At 43.9% G+C, this 16,090-nt stretch overlaps 1 protein-coding gene across 4 annotated transcripts in view; it reads right to left on the bottom strand.

Annotated features, from left to right (window-relative positions):
• The window catches only part of SLC7A1 (solute carrier family 7 member 1), a 38,940-nt gene that overhangs the window by 7,479 nt on the left and 15,371 nt on the right, over window positions 1-16,090 (bottom strand). For 3 of the 4 annotated variants that reach the window (XM_085579993.1, XM_021541978.4, XM_085580005.1), the window contains 7 exons: window positions 13,750-14,133; window positions 8,815-8,973; window positions 6,462-6,636; window positions 4,494-4,618; window positions 2,723-2,945; window positions 1,796-1,935; window positions 29-131 (listed from right to left, as the gene is read on the bottom strand). In XM_085579993.1, the coding sequence (XP_085436119.1) occupies window positions 29-131; window positions 1,796-1,935; window positions 2,723-2,945; window positions 4,494-4,618; window positions 6,462-6,636; window positions 8,815-8,973; window positions 13,750-14,119 (1,295 nt within the window). In that variant the 5' untranslated portion in view covers window positions 14,120-14,133. Of the gene's footprint in view, window positions 1-28; window positions 132-1,795; window positions 1,936-2,722; window positions 2,946-4,493; window positions 4,619-6,461; window positions 6,637-8,814; window positions 8,974-12,362; window positions 12,552-13,749; window positions 14,134-16,090 lie in introns of all 4 variants that reach the window. The other variant, XM_085579996.1, reaches the window with a different exon arrangement.

Here is a 16,090-nt window from a genome sequence, read left to right as displayed (position 1 = left end):
AGAAGAGACAAAGCTTCTACATTCTTACCTCAGTACCAACACACAGGCTGCTACCAAGGAGTAAGCCAGGAGGGTCCCGATGGACATGAGGTCCACAAGATCTTTCAAGTCAAACAGAAAGGCCATAACAGCTGTAGGAGGAGAGGAACGTAAGAGAGAAGAAAAATCAGCAACATGGCAGAACATGCACATCTCAGCAGCGTTAATAACGATGCGGCACACATGTGACTCTTGCTCAGGACTTGGTAGGGGAGCTTAAGATGTCCCAAGAGAAGGAGAGGCAGCCCTTGGTGCATGAATACTCTAAGACTCCCCAGGCTGTCCCAGCCTCACTAGCTGAAACAATAGGAAATGCTTACTACAATAAGTTCCAGCTATAATCACCCAACTACCAAAAAAAGCAGGGGTTTAAGCCACAACCTCATTGTTAGAGCCCCAGTGCAGCTGCAGCACTCCTAAAGCCACAATTATCTCCTGGAAGTAGCTAGAGGGAATAGAGGATGGGCAGCACCTTGCCCTGGTGTCTCAGCTCAGCTAGGCTGCAATCAGGCTTGTGCATGCAGTGGACCAAGCATCAAACAGGACACCTTGAAGTACCAGGTGTCATTGAGGGGATTTCCAGAAAAAGGCTGCCATTCCTTAGGGATTACCCTGCTTACACACCCTCACCAGGTAACCCTAGTTATACAGGAATTTGTATATGGATTTCAGAAGGCAAGTAAGTGGATAAAAGACACACAGTCAGACAACAGGTGGCACCAACAGCTGTATGAGAGTGTAGAGACTTCAGAGCCAAGCCTGGCCCAACTCAGCCTTAATGCACAACCTGGAACTCAATACCAGCACAACCTTCAAACTCAGCTGGCAAATGTTGTGCCTGCAGCTTCGTATGGGTTTGGTCATAGGCACTATGGACCACTTGGATGAGACCACAATGTTGCTTTTTTTTCCTTTATATTGCTCCAGACCATTGCCCCACCATGGTCTGGACCCAAGAATACCTGAAGAGGAAGGTGCGGGAGAAGGAAGCTGTGAGGAGGCTCTGCGAGTCCCAGCAGCAGGAGCTGAGCCCTTTCACAGGAGCTCAGAGCCCAGGGCAGCAGTCCGGCAGCAACTTCCCACCAAAGGTGGCACATTCTTGTAGCCACGGCTCATCCTGCATTTGCAGCAGAAGGTAAAGAGGAAGCAGCAAGGCTGCTCCCCTCTTTGCCAGGCATTGTGAGGAAGGGGGAGGCTGCAGGCTGCAAGAACAGGATAAGTTGCTCATCCTTGCTGTCCGGGAGGTTTAATTCCCATATTTCTGGCACGCCAGGCGAAAAAGGGGAGAAGAGGATGGCTGCCAGCTGTGACTAACTGATTAACAAATGCCAGTGCCACAGGGGCCATCTGCTCATCTCCGGCTGCTCTCAAATTTTCTGCAGAGCTGCTACCCACAGGCGGTGCAGTGTCTCCAGCCAAGCCAGGCCAACAGCCACAAGGATGCTGGGGCACCACTGGCTGCTGCCTAGCAGGGCGTTAATTACTTTTAAGGCTGGCTGAGCAGATAAAGGTAGTTCCTGGCATGTGACAGGATTGTAAGCAACGAGCTCTGAGAAAGAGGGACAAGCACACAGAAAGCTACTCACGCTCACCCAGACTCTCCAGGGCATGCCCTAGAAATCCAGGACACTCTCTGGGATGCTGTATTCTGCAATATATCCAATTAGTAAGTGGGCTAGAGTCAGGCAGACTTATCTGCCCTGAAGATGAGCTTATGTCTCCTTTCCACACATTTGTGCAAGTCTTTGGATCCTACCTGAAGTAGCTCCTGAGGTCACTGTTGCAATTAAGGGAGTTTTTCTCTTTTCGTTGACTTTAGCCAAAAATTTAAAGAGAAGTCCATCTTCTGCCATAGCATAAATTATTCGAGGCATCGGAAACATGGAGCCAAGGAGACTATGGACACAGGAAGGAGAAATAATCTACTTATATTACCTCCTGCTGAGCACAGGCACACAAGTAAAAGCAAGTTTATGGCAGTGTAACTATAGAACATGTAGCTTTCATTCACTTCAGCTTCTCCTTCAAGAGCACCCTCTGAATACCCTTTTTATTGATAGCTGGAAAATGAGGGGCAGCTCTATGATTTTGGATAGCTAAACTTAGCCATGGGGCAAAAACCAGCCTGACTTTCAGGTAATAAAGGAGCTATAACTTCCATGAGTCTCTGTGAGTTGCTCACCTAATTGAGTATGTCTAAGTTGATCTGCAGTAGGCCTTCCAAGTTCAAGAGGTGACACGTTCTGCCTCCAGCCTGCCCTGCCTCCCTTCCAGATGGCTGTCCTGCAGGTAACCTGCCGACAGATGGCCCTGGATAAGGTAAGCCCCATGCGCTCCTGAAGATGCACCCTGCATTACCTGACACAAGTCTGCTCTCACCCAGCAGGCCAGGATGTCTTGCACCCAAACCATGCTTGCATTGTATAGTTGCCTCCACAACTTAGTCACTCAATCCAGATTTATACTCCTGAGATGCACCTGCTGGGTCTTCTGCTAAGATGGGAGCTTCTGAAGTGATACTGGTCACCTGCTTCTCTGGTACCTACCACAGGGTGAAATCCCAGTCCTTTTGAGGTCAGTAGCTTTGAATTTCATCCTTGGTCTCTGCTCCATTTCTTAAAGGAGGTGGAGGTACATGAAAGATGTACCTTGAGAGATGCAAAAATGCAAAGCAGTGTCTTACCTTGTAGAAAGTGCACACAAGGAACCAACAGCCACTGCATAATTGGCTCCATCCCAACCCACGTATTTAAAGGCATTGGGTAAAGGGCTATTGGTATCCAGCTGGTAGTAAGGCATCATGAGCGTCAGGGCAGCCGACACGCCAAAATAAGCCACAAAGCAGATGAGAAGAGATGCCACAATGCCAATAGGAATGGCCTTCTGAGGGTTTTTTACCTCCTCACCTACAAGAAAGGAATTTAAATATCAGCTAAATGACAAGCAAGACCTTTATCCCAACCCAGGGCAGGCATGCTGGTTGGGGCTTTCAAACATTTCACAGGCACAGAGGTGCTCTTTGACCATAATGCTGCTGATGGCCTGCTCCATCCACTTGGGATATCACAGCCTGTTTGAGCCCATTTCTGCTGCTCCTGTCACTTCTTCTGACACACATTCATGGAAGCCTTGTAAACTAAGGCATAGAAACAATCTGGATTACAAATAGTCCTTTCCCATAAACAGATCATCCTTCTATCCTACTTGTGGTGCAGATGCAACAAGAGTTCAATGATCACAGATGATGGAGTGAGAAATTATTGTGCAGTTGCAGGGAAAAATCCATGGATGTCCATTTTAGTAACATCTTCACCAGAATTAATACACCATGATCATGGCACCATAGGTGCCCATTTCCGGAGAAAGGCAGAATGCCCAAAAGTCACGTGGATCTTTGAAAATACCTCTTAACAAAAGGATCTCCTCTAGATCTTGTGGAAAATTTTCAACAACCAAGTGGGAGAAAATCTGTGTAAAAAACCAAAATTCAGGGACTGATCAATTACAGAACAGATTTGCACTTTCCTAGTCCTACAAAATTGCTCTGAAAGCAATAGCTCCTGAGGTACAGCATTTCAGCCAGATGAACTGATAAACACAGATCCATACACCTACAAGCCAAAAGCAGATTAATGTTTCTCCCACAAGGAGAGGCTCCAGGGCTTGCTGGAGTAATGTAGCCAACACTTCAACTCCTTGCTTGGAGCAAGACGCGGTAATGCTTTATATTTTTCTGTGATGATTCCCTTCTCCCTCTGATGTAATGGTTCTTGCCAAATGTGAAATTAAGGATAATTGTTTCTTCAGGGAATTAAGCCACAAGAAATATGACTATGCTGATGCTTCTCTCAAAATGAGAGCTCTTAACCTTTACAGGTAAAAACTCCTGATTCTGAGGCACAGCTCTAGGGTGCAGTTTACTCTACAGAGGCTTCCTCTTTCTCTGGATCTTTAAAACAATCCAAGCCATCAGAGCTTCTTCAGCTGAAGGCACTAAAGAACTCTGTTCCAGAATGATCTGTTGATTAAAGTATTATCTGGATTTAGAGGCTCAAACTCATACCAGAAATGTGAACCTGAGCTTTCCCTGTTTGCCTAGCTGGTAAACCTGGACATATTTTCTGTGGAGTCTGACCTGCTTGTGTCATCACTGACCATCCACAAGCTTGGGCCCTGCAGGCAAAGAAAGGAGGAAGCTCATGGTTATACAGTTCATCCATTGCCACAGCAGCTAGAAGTCAGCACTCAATCAGGCACTCAGGGACTTGAACAAACTCAGCACTTTCACTATTAGGAACAGCTGAGCCAAAAGTCTATTTTGAGGCTTCTGAGGTTCAGAGGGACGACAAATGTGGTGTCCTGAATTCCCTATTACCTGTGCTCTGCAACATTATTGAAAGTCAACCTACTGACAGTCAGGTTCATAACCAGAATGAAGACATCTTCCCTCTTACCTGTAGTAGCAATACAGTCAAATCCCACAAAAGCATAAAAACACGTGGCTGCCCCTGAGAGGACTCCTTTCCATCCATAGGGCATAAATCCTCCAACACCGTAGAGCTTTTCTTCCTGTGTTTGACTGAAAGGTATGGCACAGGGTTAGAAGGGATCCTGCCTAGCTGGGAGTCACAAAGCTATTCACATAGCTCATAACAAAATCCAAACCCAAAGTCTGAGGAAGCAGGCTCTACCTTTCATATGCTAGCATACAAATATCAGGCAAAATGCTAAGCCCTACCCATTGCTGAGCTTTGGACTGGCCTACAAGAGCCTGGGGAATGCATGGAATAAAAATGGCTCATGGTTTGTTCCTACCACCTGTTTTGTGGGGTGGATAAAAATGTCTTGGCTAAGACAAGGAGAAAATACCATGAATATTAAAAATAATCCCCTAACATTACTGCATGCGTGTAGATACATATATTCATTTGAACAGAAGCTTTTGGAAAAGCTGAAGACTGAGAAACATGTGAACCATCTACTTTTTACTTCAGATGGTCTCAGATAGTGTAGGTGAGTAGACATAACAGAAGAATGCAGGGTGCCACGATTGTTTACAATCCACCCCATCTTCCATTCTCATCTTTCAAATTCCTTGTGCAAAGCTCATAGTCAAACCATGCCTGCAACAGTGAGAGAGAAGTGGAGCCTGGATCCCTGGCACACCAAATGCTTTGATGAGCTTCAAGCAAAGTTCATTTAAGTCAACAAACTCAGGATGATCCCAGTGCACTCTGGATTGCGACCCCAGATCCATGTGCCTTGTGTTGAGTGACATATAACAAGCACACCCTTCAGTTCAAGTGATTTAGGTCACTTTTTCAGTGAAAAGGCTTTCTAAAGATGAATTAAGGCAGTTAAACTAACCTAAATCCCAAATCTGAAGTTTTCTCACATATAAGCATCTGAACTCTCTCTTAGAAGCTCTGCTGAGACTTAGATGAAAACTGGCCTACAGAAATAGCACAACCCAAATGTGGATTAGTCTGGAAATAATGGTAAAATAAACCCCAGACAGATTTTACAAAAATAAGTCATAGAGGTCAAAGAGCTGCACTCATACTTAGAAACTCTTGCAGTAATTGCTCCTTGCATGGGAATAGCAGGAGGGAAGGAGAAGGGACCCATCCTATAAAAGCAATTTATTTGCAGCAGGTTAAATTTTGAAAAGAGGTTCAAGAAGCAGCTTTTACACAAGATAAATCTGACCCACACAACACTTATGAATCTCACCAGATTTTGCCCAACGGTGTTACCTTGCAGGCCATCATAGAAGGCCTGATACATGTGGGGATATTTAAAGGCCCGTATTCAGTGTGGTACAGTCTCAAGCAAAAATTAATAGCTTTGTCTTACTGGTAAGCCTTGTAAGCTACTTAATTTTGACCTTGTGTAGGATGACAGAATTTTGGCCAAGCAGCAAAATGTCATTAAAAACAGATTTATTATATGCTTGCAGCAATTCATTAAAATAATCTGCAACTTGCCTTTATTTGGGACAAGGTCTCTATAAGGTATAACAATGCCCCACGGGTATTGCCCAAGTATTCAAAGAAAGTATACAGCTATACTTGGACATGCCTTCATACAGGCACCAGAGCCAGCCTGGTGTAGATTTGAGTAGAACACCATCTCAAGAGCTCTTTTTTCTCAATTTTAGATGCTATATTGGTTATACGGCTAGAAATGGTCAGTCCTGCAGCAGGGCCCAGGATAACACAGCCAACTCCTAGCACTTTCAGCCCATCAGCACAGCCTGCTTTCAGCAAACACGCACCAAAGACAGCTTTGCCTCCAAGGTATGTGGCAAAGGAGGCAGCCATCCCATTCACTGGTTTTCTAAATCAGTCCACAACCCCCCATTTAAACTTCCTTTTGAAAATGCACCAGCTTCTGAGATGAGAAGAAAACATCCAACCTACTTGTCTTTGAAAATGCTATGGCTGGTGTTGTAAACATCCTGTTCAGTCAGGTTCCAGTTTTTAACAGATCCTTTCACAAAACCGGAGATCACGACAAATCCAAGGACAAGGACATTGATGCAGGTGAACACTTTGTTCACCAGGGCAGATTCTTTCACACCAAAAGCTAAAAGTCCTGGGGAAAAAATGGCATGGGTCAGGTATTTCACCACCAGCTGCAGGTGCTGGGGACTCGCAGACATAGCTCAACTGTGTTTATGCTGTGCTCTACCCAAATTATCACACTTTGTTTCTTTACAAAACCAAGTAGCTCAGGATTCACTCACCCAGAGTAGGATAAGGAATTCAGCTCAGACATTATTTCTGCAGAATGTGACACACCTCCCCACCCAGCACACCCATGTGGACCATGTCTCTAGTAAAGTGCTTTGCTAATACACTTAAACTACTCCCACAACCTCAAACACCACACAGACACCTAGAGAAAGCACAACAGGTGGTTTTCAAGGAAGGAACATTGTCCTAGAAGTTTTGGCTAAATGCAGAAGTTATGAACAACACTCAACTTTCCTTAGAAATGGGGAAATATGAGCAGAGACCAAATCCAGGAGGATTCTACTTCAAATAGCTACTTCTAGAGCTGAAGACAAAGAAGATGGCATTTCGGGAATCCTGCTCCCACTTAAATCAGCAAGAGTTTTGCCAGCGAGTTCAGTGCGAGCAGGATTTCAGCTTGGCCCTAAGATCATTTATCTGAAGAAGAGCATGGCTACAGGCCTTGGCAAACAGAATCTCACTGAAGCACAGCTTGGCTTCTCAGGTCAACAAGTTCACTTCCTCTTCAGGTGTCTGATTTTTAAGAACTGAAACTTTTAACTCAAATCTAAGGCTGAAGGAGAAGTAAAAAAACTTCACATGGCCTGAGGGAGAACAGAAGCACAACACAGTCTCCTTTTACTGCTACTCAAGGGATTTCAATGAGAGAGGAGCATCCTGTGTACTCACCTTTCCTTCTTTTAAAGTAAGAAATACGCTGTGACAGCCATATCAGAAGTGTTTGAGAGGACTGCATATCAGCCCACAAAAAATTGTAAGGTAATTTTTAGAAATCTGAAGCTCAAGACAGTGCAAGCAGAAATAAATTTGTGATTATGGTATTTGAGACTAAAGCTGCTCTTTTTAAAAAATAATGGTTTTTTTTAGAAAATAATGCATTGCCTTTTTTATTTAAATCCATGGAATTTGCTTCATGCAGACGCATAAAGCCACCTTATTATAAAGTAACCTTTATCACTTTACACCTCAGCAGTGCTAAAGTAAGGAGTTCTAAATTTTGTAAATTGTATCTGAAGTGAAAGACCAGATCTGATTTGAAATGACAGCAATTCATATTACATACGAATGAACAAAGGGGGGAAATCTCTCCCATTCAGAAGTAATCCTGAAAACAGAGGGCTGCTATTGGCATCAGCAGCCCTAGATCCAAATGCAAACCCAAATGCCAAAGCATCCCTTGCTTATGAGGCCTGTCCCCATGAGCACAGCTCACACTCAGAAGGCCATTCTGATCAGTGGGAAAGGTCAGGATAACCTTGCTAGTGTGACACTGCAGCTTCTGCCCACTGGAAACCACAGAGGAGTACAGAAGCATAATTTTAAAAACTTGCCTAAACTTGGTAATGCTTTGCAAGACCCAGCTGGAGTAGAGTTAAGCATTCAGAATTTTGATCTTGCAAGTTGTCAAAGCTTTTCAAATTTATGTAAAAAGGCTCAGCACATTTTTGGGAAAAAAAAAAAAAAAAGGTGCAGACTGTGACACGTTTATTTCTCTGGAGTTTTGTATTCAATTCTACCCATAGATATTTGAAGCCCATATATATTAAAAAAACCCCAAAACTAAAACAGTAGTACATGAAACTGGAACCAAGCCCTCTCTCTTTTCTTCCTAACTTTCCTGGCTCAAGCCATCAAAAATTGGCAGATTATCAAAGGGGGAATAAGGTTGATAGACCAACTTCATGAAATTCTTGTGTAATAGGATTTGTGGAGGGAAGGATTAAACTCCTACACCTGACTTGAGGATAACAAGTCATCTTTTCTTTTCCTCTTTATATAAAATTTGATTTAAGCTTTTAAAATTGGCTCAAAAAATATCGAGAATGCTCCTCTCTAATTAAAAACCTTGTAAACTGGCCCTGTGCTAACTCCACAGCTATACAAGTTAATCCAATACTTGTATCAAAGAAAGTCTTCAATATGCTGTTCAAGATAAATCAGGACTTCATGGTCATTCCAAAAGCAAACAATGAGAAGAAGGAGGTGCAAGATCCATGAACGCCCTCCAGTGCCTCACCTGTTAGGATGATGATTATCACCACAGCAAAGATGTCTGGGTATTTTGCTAGCACTCCGGGAGCATCCATTGTCATGTATTTTTTACAAAACTTTTCAATGTGCTGCCCTATGATTTCATCAAACGTCGCGCTCCAGGCTCTAGCCACACTCGAGGTTCCTGCCAGAGGATAGAAAGGACAAAGATCACCCTTTGTGGATGGCACATGTTCCAAACCAGGGGGATCCTTGTATGGTTTTTCAACACAGAGGGTCTCAAAGCAGCCTTGCATGTGCTCCCAGGTGCTGGGAGCAGCCTGTCATATCCATATCCAGCCCACAGCCTGTGTTCATGCTTGGCATCTGCTCTGATAGTAACACACACAGGTGGTGGGCCTCAGATTTATGCTAAGCTGACAAGATGAGAAAAATCTTTTTAGTCTGACTTCTTTGCAAACCTCAACCACACCTTAGATACTGCCCTGACTGACATTTTCCATACACCTTCAAGGGCCTGCCCTTCCCCCAAACCTGGTAATTTCTGTTACCAGAGAAGTCCAGATGTAATGCTGGCAGAAGACCCTGGAAGCCCCATTTAGGTGGCTGCAGCCCAGGCAGAGAGCCCTTACAGAATCCAGCTGCTCTCTAGCACTGCAATGCTGGAGCACCAGAGCCTGGACCACACCAGTGGCCAGCTCTGCAATCTGGCAGCGCTCAGGTCTGCTCTGACCTCCAGTGCTAGAGCATCCAAGCAAGAAAAAGACTCAGATACAATTTACAAGTTATCTGAGCATAAGTCAGCCTATTGCAGAATGCTGGGGACGACCACAGCAAGCAGAACAGCTTCTGCCTGCAGCAAGTGCTCAGACTTCACCCTCTGAGGCCACTTTTTGTTTCTGTTTGAGTGCATCCTACTATGTGCAGCTTGCTGGGATGAGGACTGAACCTGGGGTCTCAGGACAAGCAAGCTGGGGACAGTGTCTGGGTCATAAAAGTAATTTCAGAGAACTAAAATAGTAACAACAAAGAGCTACCACCAGACAGTGACAGCATTTTGTCAAGTAAGTAGGTTTAGATAAAAGCCAACTTCTTCCTCTCCTGTGTTAACGTGGCTCCTGTTACACTCCCTGTGTCTCATACAGTACATACACTATATATAACAGCACCTAATTGCGTATCATAATTATTACTGTACATAATTACCTAGTTAAAAAAAGAGCTCGGCTTGGTTTTGGCTTGCAGAGCAGCTCCTCAGAGGATGCCATCAGGGGCCCCTTTCCACCCAGAACAGTCTGTCCTGCCACACTCACCTGAGAGTGGGTGTTCAGGTCCCAACTCCAGCACCTGCAATCCTGTCAAACAATGTCTGTGCTCACCTACAGCCAAATCCTCTGCAGCAGTGGTGAGCAGCACCTGCAGCACAGCTGGGAACACTCACCTGCCCAATCCAGCTTTGCAACAGCATAAAAATTAAGCTGCAGAACAGACCTGTTGGGAGACTCTTCTGTTCACCAAGACAGAAAAGTGCACATTGTGAACACCTTTAAAGAGTTTGGACATCACTGCCATCAATTTAATCTTGAGAAATTGCAAAAGTTATCGTACAACACATTACAATTTTTCAGGTTAGCTTTGGCACAATTTGAGGAAAAAGACTATTTTAGTGCTATTTTTTTGTCCCAGCTCTAATATTTTACATTTTAGGATGGGAACACCCAGGTTATGCCTGTGTTATATTATATGCCAGCTGCTTCAATGCCAGCTCCACATAACTATCAGCCATTTATCTGGATCTCTTTGTAACCAACAGGCTTGAGGGAGCAGGGGGAATCTGACATTCTTTCAACATAGACACCTGGATAATATCTTGCTGTTATTAGAGAGCACAGTGCAGACATTCAGCTTGTACCCAGAAGGATTTACTAGTTCTGGGTCAGCATAGCCTCACCAGAGCAGATTTGGCTCCTGCCTACAGCACATAGCTGCCAGAAGAACTGCAGAGCTCAGGTGCCAGGCTCGCTGCAGGAACAAGCACGGGCACGGAGTCACCAAGTGCCAGGAAACCCCAGCAGCAGTTACTGAACAGAGATGTTGTTACTCTTCATAGCACCAGCTCCCACCAGTTTCTAGTTCTTGAAACAGATTCCACAATCTGGAACAGTTCCCCAAACCCACATCATCCTAGAAAAAAGTTTACATCTGATCCTGGACACCTTTCTCTTTCTCTCTAGACCATAACTGATAAGCTGCATACCCATTTATTTCTCATCACCCACCTCCAAGACTCCACACAAGCCTTCCCCCAAGTCAAGTCACTTCAATTAATTAAAAGTTACTGGCCACCCATCCTTGGGACTCCAGGATTTCTTTTTCCACCCTCACAATACTTCCTGAGCTGATGTCTGAGAACCTTAGCATAAAAACACCAAGCTGGCCAAGCCCTTTAGAGATGCACATTTTAAATGCACTGCTTGCCATTTTCTCAGCAAGATTAAGGAAAAAAAAAAAAAAAACAGCTTTCTGCCCCTCTCAAGCCCTGGTTCTGAAGTGCAGCGTGTGCTGTCAGAGACTGGAAGGACTGATGTCCCGAGACACTTAAGGATGCCTGTGCGTTTGAGAGCGAGCAGGCCAAGCTTTTCGCTGGTGCGGCAGTGCCTTGCCTCCACACCCCCCAACCTCTATTCAGCACTGCACTGGCACACCAGGGGCAGGTCTCCACTCTGCCTAACCCAGTTCCTGAGTAGCCAAATGACCAGAAGTCCCACCAAGTTTTTAAGGCTGAGCACAAGTGCAGCACATCTTGATCCTACCCTCCTCTTGGAGTTTGATTCTGAACACTGTTGGAAGACAGGCATTGGTAGCTATATGTGCTCTTCTATATCTTCTCTGTCTTTCACTCCTTCTAATTCCCTCTTCTTAGAAGATTTTAAGTAACTAATAGGTTTAAAGTTTGCTAAGTTGGATGGGCAAAATTAATGCTGGTAGAAGTGTTTTTATGTTGATCACATGTTGTACGGAGTCTTTAGCCAAAGTCTCCTAATTTTTCAAAAGTTTGCCAGAAAACTTTAGTGCTGTTTCGACTTCTTGAGACTATCTAGTCAGTATTTCTCCCATGTGTCTAACCAGAGTACAGAAACCATTATAAACACTTCCAAAAGTCTCACTGAGTGAGCTGACTGGGACCTGACAGTGGAAGCCAACATATCTTTCTCCTCCATACCCCAGAAGCTGCTGGGAGTTGTCCTTACTCACAAGAGGGGCAATTAGATCTGGCAGAAAAGCTGAGCAAGATAAGGAGACCTCCTACACTTCATACCCTCTGCCAGAGTTTTTCCACCTTAGCCACCCTCACAAATTATGAGAAAGACAGTTTGCAAATACACATTCTTGACACAGGACTGAAATAAAAGTAAGGAAGTTGTATTTGAACACATTCATGGATAGTATCTACTTATTTTTAACTGAATTTCCTGTCTTATGACAATACAGCGAGTAGTCAACTCTGAAATAAGAACTGAGACAGTTGTTCGAAATCCATTATGAGAGGAAAAAAAAAAATCTCGGAAATACCACTCTGAGCCCAGATCCTCGGAGCAGAACATTCAGTAGGCAAAACTTTTCTTTGAGCATTTGCAGAATCAGGTTTTGGGACAGCAACCACGGCTATGTCACTCATTTTGGTCGTCCAGTATCATGGTAGGAATGGCCCCAAAACCAACTAGATGAAGGGCATGAAGGAGACGATTTATCATTACCTTTCTGGAACAGAAGAAAAATTACCAAGAAGTCTGTTCAATTTTTCTTCGTGTAGCCTAAGCAGAGTCCATCGTAGAAGTGTGGAAGAAATTATACACTTACTTTTTTAAAAACTTATTTTTATCTACTCCCTGCAGTGAATGTAATTCACAAAATAGCTACAGGACTCCAATTTCTTAAGGACAGGAGTTTAATTGACTCTGGCTTTTCAGGTTCTGGTTTTTTTTTTGTTTGGTTTTTGTTTGTTTGTTTGTTTGTTTTGTTTTGTTTTTTGTTTGTTTGTTTTTTGTTTTTTTTTTTTCAAAGAAGGAGGGAAAGAGGAGAAAAATATTTCGGGTAACACACAGAGGAAAGCCAGCATGATCTCAGACAGGCAGCTGCTATGCCACTATGCTGTTCTTGATATGATCTTACCCTCCAAGCACCATGGAAACTAAATTCCAAGGTAATGCTTACAAACCCCATAAAATGCATTTAAAAATACCAACTCCCTTTAGTAATTTAGCATACAGTCAGTTTTCATTTTAACTAGCAAACTTTCAGTCTCAACTGCTGAGACTGTTGCAGCCTTAAAGTGTGATAACAAGCAGCCTGCCCAGAATGCGCTTGAAAAGACACAAATCCTTAATTAGCAAAATGTGGCTTAGTTTTTTAATGCATCAGCTGAGTTGCACAGCGCATGCTTTGAGCTTGAGCCAGGGCCTCTCCTAGTGGGAGTCAAGGGCTTAGGAGGGATTTGGTTTGTATTTTCAAGAGACTGTGAACCTGCAGATCATCTCAAGATTAATTCTGCAGCAATTCACAAGACAAAACTCTTATCTCCAGATACTTTAAATAGGTCCCAAAGGGACCAGAATTAATCCTTGATCAACTGTAAGTACAGACACTGTATAAAAGCATCTTTCTGTAAGCAGCTCCTTTCTCAGCAGAGAGGACACTCTTTAGCACCCTAACAACTGTGCAGAAGCCAGGGGATGCTAGAGGGATGAGGTGGAGGTTCAGAGGAATTCCCAGCAGCAATAAGCCTTCAGGCAGCAGCACGGGAGCCATCAAAAACGCATCCCACTGACGAGTCCTGAAATCCTGGGTGAGTGCACGAGTGAAGCATCTCTTTTGTAACAGTAGCACAGGTGTGACCCTACAGACCAGGCTGCCACCTTGAACTGAAGCTAGGCTCTCGCAGCACCCCCAGCACACTTACCGATAACATAGGAGAGGATTAGATTCCAGCCTGTGACAAAGGCCCACAGCTCACCCACAGTCACATAGCTGTAGAGATAAGCCGATCCCGTCTTAGGAACTCGAGCGCCGAATTCTCCGTAGCAGAGTCCGGCCAGCACGGAAGCCAAGGCGGCAATCAAGAAGGAGATAACGATGGCAGGCCCGGCGTTTTCCCGTGCCACAGCTCCAGCCAGTACATAGACACCCGCACCCAAAGTGCTGCCTACACCCAGAGCCACCAAGTCAAACGTGTTAAGGCATCGCGAGAGGCGACTGTCTTCTCGAGAGCAGTCCACATTTTTCCGACGAAGAAGCTGGTTTCCAAAATTGGTAATTTTCTGACACTCCATCTTGCTGTTTGCACCTGCAAGAAAGATTCTGTCATCATTATCCAGACCAGAATAGCCCTCTACACCAGCATCACTGCACAGGTACAATGCTACAGCCCTGTTATATTTCAGCAAATGAAACTTCCCATTTTCCACATTTTTATGAGTGAAATGTCTCCTTTGACATTTTATCTAGACCTACCATGGGGAATTAAAACAAACAACACCAAAGTTCTTCTTCCAACTCTCAGTCTTGCTGCAAACCTCGTGCAATTCCAAGAGAGGCGATATTCCAGTCCCGCTCCCACCCTGCTCCACAGTGGGCAAACTAAAAATGCAAATTTTGTCTTTCCAATTTCAGAGGAGCTTTCCTGTTCTGGGCAAGAGAGTACTTTAAAATTGAATGTCCCAGTTTTCCCCATTTTCCACACTTGGGTCCACACTGCAGAGAGCTTGTGGAGTGCACAAACCCTGTACTACTGGGATGAATTTAAACCTGAGGATGTTGCAGGGACGTACATAACACCTCTCAAACTGATATCCTGAGGAAACAGCTACTCCAGGACAATCTCCTCTGTAAGGTGTGTTGTATGGACATCAGATTTTCTCTGCTTTACTCTATAAATCTCCAGGTTGTGTGGCCTCAGCCTACAAGGATGAACCTCATCTTCCATCTCAGACTGCATCCCCTAGATCCAACAGCTATCCACCCTGATATCCACATTGTACCATTCAGCCTGGCTTCAACAACAGGGCTTTAAAATGTTTCTTCATTAATTATGGAAAAGGAAAAAGTTTCTTTTATTTTGATGCAATGCTGGATTGAGACATACATTTTCCAGCAGTACACATTGCACACAGACATCAATACTGTGCTGAGAATAACGTGCAGGCAAAAATACTCCTAAATGCAATTTACAGTAGAGTTCAGTGAGATTGGTACTCCGCTCCAGCTAAAACCTAGTTTAAAAGGTGGGAAAATACATGCTAAGAAACTTAATTAACCAAGGCAGCTGTTAAATCCATGTTTCAACTTTGTTACCACAGCATCAACTACAAAACCAAAAATCCTCTTCACTTTTCCAAGACACCCATCTAAGTCCACAAGGCTTAAATCCCTTTCTCTTGGCTTTATACTAACTCCCTACTATGAGAAAGTAATTACAACTGCAGGAACAGGGCTGAGGATTTACAAGGCTCACTGTGTCAGGAATTGTACCATACCAACAGCTCTCAAACATGCTCCCAACAGACATGGATTTAGACAAATAAGGAAAGGCAGGTTTTAGGCCAATCTTACAAAAATCTTGTTTCATTAACCATGGGAGTTCCCAACACATACAGAGAGGAAAACTATCTTCTCCCTTCAGCAGGAAGACAGACCTAAGTCTTTACCTAAATGCATTCATGTGAGTTTGTTCACTCAATCTTGTTTTCACCTGAACCTTACCCAAATCCATGTCAGTCAGGATTGCTTTTGACTGGACAACTGCCTACCCCTCTAAAATTGGGATAGGGCAGTCACAAATTTTGAACTAGGTTAAGTGGACAAGAAGACTGTGGTACTGGAGTGTCTCCTATGAATTCTGTTGTTTTCTAGGATGCTACCTAACAACAATGGTAGACCTTTTACTTCCTACACAGCCATCTACCTTAACAAAATCTGGTATCCTGCAAAACAAACATAACTTAGTGGTTTTAATTCTGCACTGAAAATGAAGGGGTAACTGGTCCCCAATTCCCTGCCCCATCACAGACACATACATCACGAGAAATCACTTCCCTGACAAAAACAGGGTTGGTGAGGGGCAACATCCCCAGGAGAGGAACAGATCCTTGGTGCAGAGATGGAGGATCAGGGAGAGAACTTTGCAAGGTCCTAAGGGGCAGGGGGACATACTATTTATTAACTAAAAAAATAACCTAGTGAATTATTTCAAGTTTATATATCACTTGAGAGTATCCCAGAAGAAAGTTATTTCAAAGCAATTC

This window comes from Lonchura striata, chromosome 1, assembly GCF_050655825.1.
Source record: "Lonchura striata isolate lonStrDom1 chromosome 1, ASM5065582v1, whole genome shotgun sequence".
NCBI classification, from domain to species: Eukaryota; Metazoa; Chordata; class Aves; order Passeriformes; family Estrildidae; genus Lonchura; species Lonchura striata.
The sequence above is the reverse complement of the archived record's forward strand: the minus strand, read 5'-3'. Positions and strand labels throughout refer to the sequence as shown.